The sequence below is a fragment of the Salmo salar genome, unplaced genomic scaffold, assembly GCF_905237065.1.
Source record: "Salmo salar unplaced genomic scaffold, Ssal_v3.1, whole genome shotgun sequence".
In the NCBI taxonomy this organism is placed as follows: domain Eukaryota; kingdom Metazoa; phylum Chordata; class Actinopteri; order Salmoniformes; family Salmonidae; genus Salmo; species Salmo salar.
The window spans coordinates 67,501-78,919 of record NW_025548522.1 but is presented as its reverse complement, the minus strand read 5'-3'; the positions used below and the strand labels follow the sequence as shown (position 1 = coordinate 78,919).

At 47.7% G+C, this 11,419-nt stretch overlaps 1 protein-coding gene across 1 annotated transcript in view; it reads right to left on the bottom strand.

The window, feature by feature from the left end:
• Positions 1-551: 551 nt before the first annotated feature.
• LOC123733120 (receptor-type tyrosine-protein phosphatase O) overlaps positions 552-11,419 on the bottom strand; it is a 54,804-nt gene continuing 43,936 nt past the window's right edge. Inside the window, exons 3-7 of the mRNA XM_045712482.1 lie at positions 9,334-9,489; positions 7,608-7,760; positions 5,044-5,559; positions 4,164-4,325; positions 552-820 (exon numbers count right to left, since the gene is read on the bottom strand). Coding sequence (XP_045568438.1) covers positions 567-820; positions 4,164-4,325; positions 5,044-5,559; positions 7,608-7,760; positions 9,334-9,489 — 1,241 coding nt within the window. The 3' untranslated portion in view covers positions 552-566. The remainder of the gene's footprint in view (positions 821-4,163; positions 4,326-5,043; positions 5,560-7,607; positions 7,761-9,333; positions 9,490-11,419) is intronic.

The following is an 11,419-nucleotide window of genomic DNA, read 5'->3' as shown; positions in this document are numbered from 1 at the left end:
CTAGCAGGTTAGTTATAAAGGGTTATGAAACAGCTACGTAGACTAGCAGGTTAGTTATAAAGGGTTATGAAACAGATATGTAGAGGGTTATGAAACAGCTATGTAGACTAGCTGGTTAGTTATAAAGGGTTATGAAACAGCTATGTAGACTAGCAGGTTAGTTATAAAGGGTTATGAAACAGCTATGTAGACTAGCTGGTTAATTATAAAGGGTTATGAAACAGCTATGTAGAGGGTTATGAAACAGCTATGTAGACCTAGCAGTTTAGTTATAAAGGGTTATGAAACAGCTACGTAGACCTAGCAGGTTAGTTATAAAGGGTTATGAAACAGCTACGTAGACCTAGCAGGTTAGTTATAAAGGGTTATGAAACAGCTACGTAGACCTAGCAGGTTAGTTATAAAGGGTTATGAAACAGCTACGTAGACCTAGCAGGTTAGTTATAAAGGGTTATGAAACAGCTACGTAGACCTAGCAGGTTAGTTATAAAGGGTTGTGAAACAGCTACGTAGACCTAGCAGGTTAGTTATAAAGGGTTATGAAACAGCTACGTAGACCTAGCAGGTTAGTTATAAAGGGTTATGAAACAGCTACGTAGACCCAGCTGGTTAGTCAGTCTTACCTCGCTGCAGTACGTGCTCTCCATGCGCTGGCCGAGGCTGGGCCGGAGGCAGGTTAGAGACAGGACAGACACCAGGCTGCCGTTGTGGCTCTCAGAGGACAGGGCCCAGGACACCGCAGCAGTACTGGTGCCCAGCAGCCTGATACTGACACCCTGGGGTCGCTCCTGGGGCTGCTCCAGCACCTCTCCACTGGGGCCTGGGGGATTCATTGGTTGATTTGGGATTTTATTTCACAATTAAAACATGTACAGTAAAACACAGAGTTTCAGTTTTAGGGTTAGGGTTAGGGTCAGGGTTAGGGTTAAGGTCAGGGTTAGGGTTAGGGTCAAGGTTAGGGTCAGTGTTAAGGTTAGGGTCAGTGTCAGGGTCAAGGTCAGGGTCAGGGTCAGGGTCAGTGTTAGGGTTAGGGTCAGTGTTAGGGTCAAGGTTAGGGTTAGGGTTAAGGTCAGGGTTAAGATCAGGGTTAAGGTCAGGGTTAGGGTTAAGGTCAGGGTTAGGGTTAAGGTCAGGGTTAAAGTCAGGGTTAAGGTCAGTGTTAAGGTCAGGGTTAAGGTCAGGGTCAGGGTTAAGGTCAGGGTTAGGGTCAGGGTTAAGGTCAGGGTTAAGGTCAGGGTTAAGGTCAGGGTTAGGGTTAAGGTCAGGGTTAGGGTTAAGGTCAGGGTTAAAGTCAGGGTTAAGGTCAGTGTTAAGGTCAGGGTTAAAGTCAGGGTTAAGGTCAGTGTTAAGGTCAGGGTTAATGTCAGGGTCAGGGTTAAGGTCAGGGTCAGGGTTAAGGTCAGGGTTAGGGTCAGGGTCAGGGTCAGGGTTAAGGTCAGGGTTAAGGTCAGGGTTAATGTCAGGGTCAGGGTCAGGGTTAAGGTTAAGGTCAGTGTTTAGTCAGGGTTAAGGTCAGGGTTAGGGTCAGGGTTAAGGTCAGGGTTAAAGTCAGGGTTAAGGTCAGTGTTAAGGTCAGGGTTAAGGTCAGGGTTAAGGTCAGGGTTAAGGTCAGGGTTAGGGTCAGGGTTAAGGTCAGGGTTAAGGTCAGGGTTAATGTCAGGGTTAAGGTTAAGGTCAGTGTTTAGTCAGGGTTAAGGTCAGGGTTAGGGTTAAGGTCAGGGTTAGGGTTAAGGTCAGGGTTAGGGTCAGGGTCAGGGTTAAGGTCAGGGTTAGGGTCAGTGTTAAAGTCAGGGTTAAGGTCAGGGTCAGGGTTAAGGTCAGGGTCAGGGTCAGGGTCAGGGTTAAGGTCAGGGTTAAGGTCAGGGTTAAGGTCAGGGTTAAGGTCAGGGTTAAGGTCAGGTTAAGGTCAGGGTTAAGGTCAGGGTTAAGGTCAGGGTTAAGGTCAGTGTTAAGGTCAGGGTTAAAGTCAGGGTTAAGGTCAGTGTTAAGGTCAGGGTTAATGTCAGGGTCAGGGTTAAGGTCAGGGTTAGGGTCAGGGTCAGGGTCAGGGTTAAGGTCAGGGTTAAGGTCAGGGTTAATGTCAGGGTCAGGGTCAGGGTTAAGGTTAAGGTCAGTGTTTAGTCAGGGTTAAGGTCAGGGTTAAGGTCAGGGTTAAGGTCAGGGTTAGGGTCAGGGTTAAGGTCAGGGTTAAGGTCAGGGTTAAGGTCAGGGTTAATGTCAGGGTTAAGGTTAAGGTCAGTGTTTAGTCAGGGTTAAGGTCAGGGTTAGGGTTAAGGTCAGGGTTAGGGTTAAGGTCAGGGTTAGGGTCGGGTCAGGGTTAAGGTCAGGTTAGGGTCAGGGTTAAGGTCAGGGTTAAGGTCAGTGTTAAAGTCAGGGTTAAGGTCAGGGTCAGGGTTAAGGTCAGGGTCAGGTCGGCAGGTTAAGGTCAGGGTTAAGGTCAGTGTTAAGGTCAGGGTTAAGGTCAGGGTTAGGGTCAGGGTTAAGGTCAGGGTTAAGGTCAGGGTTAATGTCAGGTCAGGGTCAGGGTTAAGGTTAAGGTCAGTGTTTAGTCAGGGTTAAGGTCAGTGTTAAGGGGGTTAGGTCAGGTTAGGGTTAAGGTCAGGGTTAAGGTCAGGGTAAAGGTCAGGGTTAAGGTCAGGGTCAGGGTTAGGGTCAGGGTTAGGGTTAGGGTCAGGGTTAAGGTCAGGGTTAGGGTCAGGGTAAAGGTCAGGGTTAAGGTCAGTGTTAAGGTCAGGGTTAAGGTCAGGGTCAGGGTTAAGGTCAGGGTTAGGGTTAGGGTCAGGGTTAAGGTCAGGGTTAGGGTCAGGGTTAAGGTCAGTGTTTAGTCAGGGTTAAGGTCAGTGTTAAGGTCAGGGTTAAGGTCAGGGTTAGGGTTAGGTTAGGGTTAAGGTCAGGGTTAAGGTCAGGGTAAAGGTCAGGGTAAAGGTCAGTGTTAAGGTCAGGGTAAAGGTCAGGGTTAAGGTCAGGGTTAAGGTCAGGGTTAAGGTCAGGGTTAAGGTCAGGGTTAAGGTCAGGGTAAAGGTCAGGGTTAAGGTCAGGGTTAAGGTCAGGGTTAAGGTCAGGGTTAAGGTCAGGGTTAAGGTCAGGGTTAGGGTCAGGGTTAAGGTCAGGGTTAAGGTCAGGGTTAGGGTTAGGGTCAGGGTTAAGGTCAGGGTTAAGGTCAGGGTTAAGGTCAGGGTTAGGGTCAGGGTCAGGGTTAAGGTCAGGGTTAAGGTCACAGTTAGGGTCAGGGTTAAGGTCAGGGTTAAGGTCAGGGTCAGGGTTAAGGTCAGGGTTAAGGTCAGGGTTAAGGTCAGGGTTAAGGTCAGGGTTAAGGTCAGGGTCAGGGTTAAGGTCAGGGTTAAGGTCAGGGTTAAGGTCAGGGTTAGGGTCAGGGTTAAGGTCAGGGTCAGGTCGTTAAGGTCAGGGTTAGGGTCAGGGTTAAGGTTAGGGTCAGGGTTAGGGTCAGGGTTAAGGTCAGGGTTAAGGTCACAGTTAGGGTCAGGGTTAGGGTCAGGGTTAAGGTCAGGGTTAAGGTCAGGGTTAAGGTCACAGTTAGGGTCAGGGTTAAGGTCAGGGTTAAGGTCAGGGTTAAGGTCACAGTTAGGGTCAGGGTTAGGGTCAGGGTTAAGGTCAGGGTTAAGGTCAGGGTTAAGGTCACAGTTAGGGTCAGGGTTAAGGTCAGGGTTAAGGTCAGGGTTAAGGTCACAGTTAAGGTCAGGGTTAAGGTCAGGGTTAGGGTCAGGGTTAAGGTCAGGGTCAGGGTTAGGGTCAGTGTTAAGGTCAGGGTTATGGTCAGGGTTAGGGTCAGGGTTAAGGTCAGGGTTAGGGTCAGGGTTAGGGTCAGGGTTAAGGTCAGGGTTAAGGTCAGGGTTAGGGTCAGGGTTAAGGTCAGGGTTAGGGTCAGGGGTTAAGGTCAGGGTTAAGGTCAGGGTTAAGGGTCAGGGTTAAGGTCAGGGTTAAGGTCAGGGTTAAGGTCAGGGTTAAGGTCAGGGTTAGGGTCAGGGTTAAGGTCAGGGTTAAGGTCAGGGTTAGGGTCAGGGTTAAGGTCAGGGTTAAGGTCAGGGTTAGGGTCAGGGTTAAGGTCAGGGTTAGGGTCAGGGTTAAGGTCAGGGTTAGGGTCAGGGTTAAGGTCAGGGTTAGGGTCAGGGTTAGGGTCCGGGTTAAGGTCAGGCTATACATACTGAGATAGAAGGTCAGCCCTGTATTGGCGGTGCTCTCCCTGGCCTCACAGTCTCCTGTAGAGCTCAGGGTGGTGACCCGGACTCGGTAGGTACCCGGTTCTGTCAGCTCCGTGAAGAACTCGTGAGTGTTCTCGTCCACCGCGGCCGTCTCCGTGGAGTTGCCTGAGGACAGGTGAGAGAGAGACGGGGCTCAGAGACGATGAAACAGCACAGGTCATAACAGATACCATTCAGCTATTACCTTCATCTGACAACATTAGAGCCCCTTACTCCAGGAGTACTGATCTAGGATCAGGTCATAACAGATACCATTCAGCTATTACCTTCATCTGACAACATTAGAGTCCCTTACTCCAGTAATACTGATCTAGGATCAGGTCATAACAGATACCATTCAGCTATTACCTTCATCTGACAACATTAGAGCCCCTTACTCCAGGAATACTGATCTAGGATCAGGTCATAACAGATACCATTCAGCTATTACCTTCATCTGACAACATTAGAGCCCCTTACTCCAGGAATACTGATCTAGGATCAGGTCATAACAGATACCATTCAGCTATTACCTTCATCTGACAACATTAGAGTCCCTTACTCCAGTAATACTGATCTAGGATCAGGTCATAACAGATACCATTCAGCTATTACCTTCATCTAACAACATTAGAGTCCCTTACTCCAGGAAAACTGATCTAGGATCAGGTCATAACAGATACCATTCAGCTATTACCTTCATCTGACAACATTAGAGCCTCTTACTGATCCTAGATTCATTATGATCTATAAAAGTCATTCTTATATCAACACTCCTTTTCTGAGAGTCTTTGTGAATCTGGTCTTGGATCTTATCGCCCAGCGTAGCGGCCTTTAGCTTTACCGTCTCTGTAGACGTAGATGTTAAATCCGTCGTACGTGGTGGGTGGTCGAGGGGGTAGCCAGCGTAGCTCCAGCAGTATGGGGGGAAATCGGGTTGGGGTGACGGAGGTGTCCGAGGGCACGTCCATGGCAGAGCCCGGCTCGTTGGAGGAGTCCTCGTACTCCGTAACCACGGCGTTCACAAACTCCTCGTCTCCGTCCGTAGGGGAGGGACTACCGTAGGGCTCCGGCCAATAGGGCTGCGTGGCGTTCTCTTCTTCTGTGGCGTTCGTGTTAGAGACGGAGGTGGCATAGCCCGTAGAGCTGTCGGAGACCCGGGTGGTTCCGCCCACCACTTCCTCTGAGATCACTTCCTGTATCTCTTGGTTCTCCTGTAATTCCTGTTCCTCTACGAGGGGGACATCCCGCGCCCGTCGGGGCGTGTCCTGGGCCAGCTCGGATCTAGGGACCCCTCCTCGTAGCGTCCTCTGGCTGAGTGGGACGATCTTGTGGGAGATGTTGAGGGGGGGGTTCGGCACTGCAGGGAAACACAAATATTAATATTAGTTTGTCATCTCCATAGAAAAGACGTCGCTATTTAACTGGTTCAGTAACGTCCCGACTGGTTCAGACCGGTTCAGTAACGTCCCGACTGGTTCAGTAACGTCCCGACTGGTTCAGACCGGTTCAATAACGTCCCGACTGGTTCAATAACGTCCCGACTGGTTCAGACCGGTTCAGACTGGTTCAATAACGTCCCGACTGGTTCAATAACGTCCCGACTGGTTCAATAACGTCCCGACTGGTTCAATAACGTCCCGACTGGTTCAGACTGGTTCAATAACGTCCCGACTGGTTCAGTAACGTCCCGACTGGTTCAGACCGGTTCAATAACGTCCCGACTGGTTCAGACTGGTTCAATAACGTCCCGACTGGTTCAGTAACGTCCCGACTGGTTCAGACCGGTTCAATAACGACCCGACTGGTTCAATAACGTCCCGACTGGTTAAGACTGGTTCAGACTGGTTCAATAACGTCCCGACTGGTTCAGACTGGTTCAATAACGTCCCGACTGGTTCAATAACGACCCGACTGGTTCAATAACGTCCCGACTGGTTCAATAACGTCCCGACTGGTTCAATAACGTCCCGACTGGTTCAATAACGTCCCGACTGGTTCAGACTGGTTCAGACTGGTTCAATAACGTCCCGACTGGTTCAGACTGGTTCAGACTGGTTCAATAACGTCCCGACTGGTTCAGACCGGTTCAATAACGTCCCGACTGGTTCAGACTGGTTCAGACCGGTTCAATAACGTCCCGACTGGTTCAGACTGGTTCAATAACGTCCCGACTGGTTCAGACTGGTTCAATAACGTCCCGACTGGTTCAGACTGGTTCAATAACGTCCCGACTGGTTCAGTAACGTCCCGACTGGTTCAGACCGGTTCAATAACGTCCCGACTGGTTCAGACTGGTTCAATAACGTCCCGACTGGTTCAGTAACGTCCCGACTGGTTCAGACCGGTTCAATAACGACCCGACTGGTTCAATAACGTCCCGACTGGTTCAGACTGGTTCAGACTGGTTCAATAACGTCCCGACTGGTTCAGACTGGTTCAATAACGTCCCGACTGGTTCAATAACGTCCCGACTGGTTCAATAACGTCCCGACTGGTTCAATAACGTCCCGACTGGTTCAGACTGGTTCAGACTGGTTCAATAACGTCCCGACTGGTTCAGACTGGTTCAGACTGGTTCAATAACGTCCCGACTGGTTCAGACCGGTTCAATAACGTCCCGACTGGTTCAGACTGGTTCAGACCGGTTCAATAACGTCCCGACTGGTTCAGACTGGTTCAATAACGTCCCGACTGGTTCAGACTGGTTCAATAACGTCCCGACTGGTTCAATAACGTCCCGACTGGTTCAATAACGTCCCGACTGGTTCAATAACGTCCCGACTGGTTCAATAACGTCCCGACTGGTTCAATAACGTCCCGACTGGTTCAATAACGTCCCGACTGGTTCAGTAACGTCCCGACTGGTTCAGACTGGTTCAGACTGGTTCAGACTGGTTCAGTAACGTCCCGACTGGTTCAGACTGGTTCAATAACGTCCTGAGTCTGTTCCCTGGTCAATGTACCTGTCCTGTAATGTAGTAGTTACCTGTCCTGTGTTGCCGGGGGTCATGGGTAATGTAGTAGTTACCTGTCCTGTGTTGCCGGGGTTCATGGGTAATGTAGTAGCTACCTGTCCTGTGTTGCCGGGGTTCATGGGTAATGTAGTAGTTACCTGTCCTGTGTTGCCGGGGTTCATGGGTAATGTAGTAGCTACCTGTCCTGTGTTGCCGGGGTCATGGGTAATGTAGTAGATACCTGTCCTGTGTTGCCGGGGTTCATGGGTAATGTAGTAGATACCTGTCCTGTGTTGCCGGGGTTCATGGGTAATGTAGTAGTTACCTGTCCTGTGTTGCCGGGGTTCATGGGTAATGTAGTAGCTACCTGTCCTGTGTTGCCGGGGTTCATGGGTAATGTAGTAGTTACCTGTCCTGTGTTGCCGGGGGTCATGGGTAATGTAGTAGATACCTGTCCTGTGTTGCCGGGGTTCATGGGTCAGGTCGCTGCGTCGGACCAGTGTGGTTCTGTTGACTGTAGCTTCAGAGATCAGCTGGAAGGAGATGTTGCTGTAACACGTCCCAGGAAGCCAGTGCTTAAACACCGTCTTTCCTTTATAGAAATCTAGAACATAGAACACATCGGTCTTTCCTTTATAGAAGTCTAGAACATAGAACACATCGGTCTTTCCTTTATAGAAATCTAGAACATAGAACACATCAGTCTTTCCTTTATAGAAATCTAGAACATAGAACACATCGGTCTTTCCTTTATAGAAATCTAGAACATAGAACACATCAGTCTTTCCTTTATAGAAGTCTAGAACATAGAACACATCGGTCTTTCCTTTATAGAAGTCTAGAACATAGAACACATCAGTCTTTCCTTTATAGAAATCTAGAACATAGAACACATCAGTCTTTCCTTTATAGAAATCTAGAACATAGAACACATCAGTCTTTCCTTTATAGAAGTCTAGAACATAGAACACATCAGTCTTTCCTTTATAGAAATCTAGAACATAGAACACATCAGTCTTTCGTTTATAGAAATCTAGAACATAGAACACATCAGTCTTTCCTTTATAGAAATCTAGAACATAGAACACATCAGTCTTTCCTTTATAGAAATCTAGAACATAGAACACATCGGTCTTTCCTTTATAGAAATCTAGAACATAGAACACATCAGTCTTTCCTTTATAGAAATCTAGAACATAGAACACATCGGTCTTTCCTTTATAGAAATCTAGAACATAGAACACATCAGTGTTTCCTTTATAGAAGTCTAGAACACAGAACATACCAGTCTGCTTTATAGAAGTCTATAACATAGAACACATCAGTCTTTCCTTTATAGAAGTCTAGAACATAGAACACATCAGTCTTTCCTTTATAGAAATCTAGAACATAGAACACATCGGTCTTTCCTTTATAGAAGATAGAAGTCTAGAACACAGAACACATCAGTCTTTCCTTTATAGAAGTCTAGAACATAGAACACATCAGTCTTTCCTTTATAGAAGTCTATAACATAGAACACATCAGTCTTTCCTTTATAGAAGTCTAGAACATAGAACACATCAGTCTTTCCTTTATAGAAGTCTAGAACACAGAACACATCAGTCTTTCCTTTATAGAAGTCTAGAACATAGAACACATCAGTCTTTCCTTTATAGAAGTCTAGAACATAGAACACATCAGTCTTTCCTTTATAGAAGTCTAGAACACAGAACATAACAGTCTGCTTTATAGAAGTCTATAACATAGAACATACCAGTCTGCTTTATAGAAGTCTAGAACATAGAACATACCAGTCTGCTTTATAGAAGTCTATAACATAGAACACATCAGTCTTTCCTTTATAGAAGTCTAGAACACAGAACACATCAGTGTTTCCTTTATAGAAGTCTAGAACACAGAACATACCAGTCTGCTTTATAGAAATCAATAACATAGAACATACCAGTCTGCTTTATAGAAGTCTAGAACACAGAACATAACTTTGAGGACAGAACACATTAGTCTTGAACTTGTGTCTGAGATCAGGGAACATCGAAGTCTGATCGGTGTTCCTTCCCATTAACATGACCCTAAAACAGACCCGCTCAACTCAAAAATAATTCAACACAGAAATTCCCAGAACGGTGCTATTCAGCTTCACCTGTTGATCCAGTCTGTCCAGCCAGAGGCCTCACCTTTATAGAGCATGGATCTCTGCTCCCGACCCTCCGCGTAGCTGATGTTAACCCGACTGAAGACGTTGTTCTCTGGGGAGCTGATCTCAAACACCACGCCTGTCTCTGGAGCCTCTCGGTAGTCTGTGATCGCCACACTGTCCACCGGACGCGGCTCTGCGGGGGGGACGACAGATACACCATCAGACTTGACTGACTACCTGCTCAGGGGCACGACAAGTCTTTCCTTTATAGAAGTCTCGAACACAGAACATACATGCCTGCTTTATAGAAATCTAGAACACAGAACATAACTGTCTGCTTTATAGAAGTCTAGAACACAGAACACACCAGTCTTTCCTTTATAGAAGTCTAGAACACAGAACACATCAGTCTTTCCTTTATAGAAGTCTAGAACACAGAACACATCAGTCTTTCCTTTATAGAAGTCTAGAACACAGAACACATCAGTCTTTCCTTTATAGAAGTCTAGAACATAGAACACATCAGTGGTTGTCGTGCCCTTGACTACCTGGTCAGGGGCACGACAACCACTATAATCTCCACAGTGAAGAATGGGAGAGAAATAACCAGGTCTACCCCTGTCTGAATACTTACTGGTGAGAACAGATACAGTCTGGACGGACTTGGACCAGGTCTTCCCCTGTCTGAATACTTACTGGTGAGAACAGATACAGTCTGGACGGACTTGGACCAGGTCTTCCCCTGTCTGAATACTTACTGGTGAGAACAGATACAGTCTGGACGGACTTGGACCAGGTCTACCCCTGTCTGAATACTTACTGGTGAGAACAGATACAGTCTGGACGGACTTGGACCAGGTCTTCCCCTGTCTGAATACTTACTGGTGAGAACAGCGATACGTCTGGACGGACTTGGACCAGGTCTACCCCTGTCTGAATACTTACTGGTGAGAACAGCGATACAGTCTGGACGGACTTGGACCAGGTCTTCCCCTGTCTGAATACTTACTGGTGAGAACAGATACAGTCTGGACGGACTTGGACCAGGTCTAACCCTGTCTGAATACTTACTGGTGAGAACAGCGATAGTCTGGACGGACTTGGACCAGGTCTTCCCCTGTCTGAATACTTACTGGTGAGAACAGATACAGTCTGGACGGACTTGGACCAGGTCTACCCCTGTCTGAATACTTACTGGTGAGAACAGATACAGTCTGGACGGACTTGGACCAGGTCTACCCCTGTCTGAATACTTACTGGTGAGAACAGATACAGTCTGGACGGACTTGGACCAGGTCTACCCCTGTCTGAATACTTACTGGTGAGAACAGCGATAGTCTGGACGGACTTGGACCAGGTCTACCCCTGTCTGAATACTTACTGGTGAGAACAGCGATAGTCTGGACGGACTTGGACCAGGTCTTCCCCTGTCTGAATACTTACTGGTGAGAACAGATACAGTCTGGACGGACTTGGACCAGGTCTTCCCCTGTCTGAATACTTACTGGTGAGAACAGATACAGTCTGGACGGACTTGGACCAGGTCTACCCCTGTCTGAATACTTACTGGTGAGAACAGATACAGTCTGGACGGACTTGGACCAGGTCTTCCCCTGTCTGAATACTTACTGGTGAGAACAGATACAGTCTGGACAGACTTGGACCAGGTCTACCCCTGTCTGAATACTTACTGGTGAGAACAGATACAGTCTGGACGGACTTGGACCAGGTCTTCCCCTGTCTGAATACTTACTGGTGAGAACAGATACAGTCTGGACGGACTTGGACCAGGTCTAACCCTGTCTGAATACTTACTGGTGAGAACAGCGATAGTCTGGACGGACTTGGACCAGGTCTTCCCCTGTCTGAATACTTACTGGTGAGAACAGATACAGTCTGGACGGACTTGGACCAGGTCTACCCCTGTCTGAATACTTACTGGTGAGAACAGATACAGTCTGGACGGACTTGGACCAGGTCTACCCCTGTCTGAATACTTACTGGTGAGAACAGATACAGTCTGGACGGACTTGGACCAGGTCTACCCCTGTCTGAATACTTACTGGTGAGAACAGCGATAGTCTGGACGGACTTGGACCAGGTCTTCCCCTGTCTGAATACTT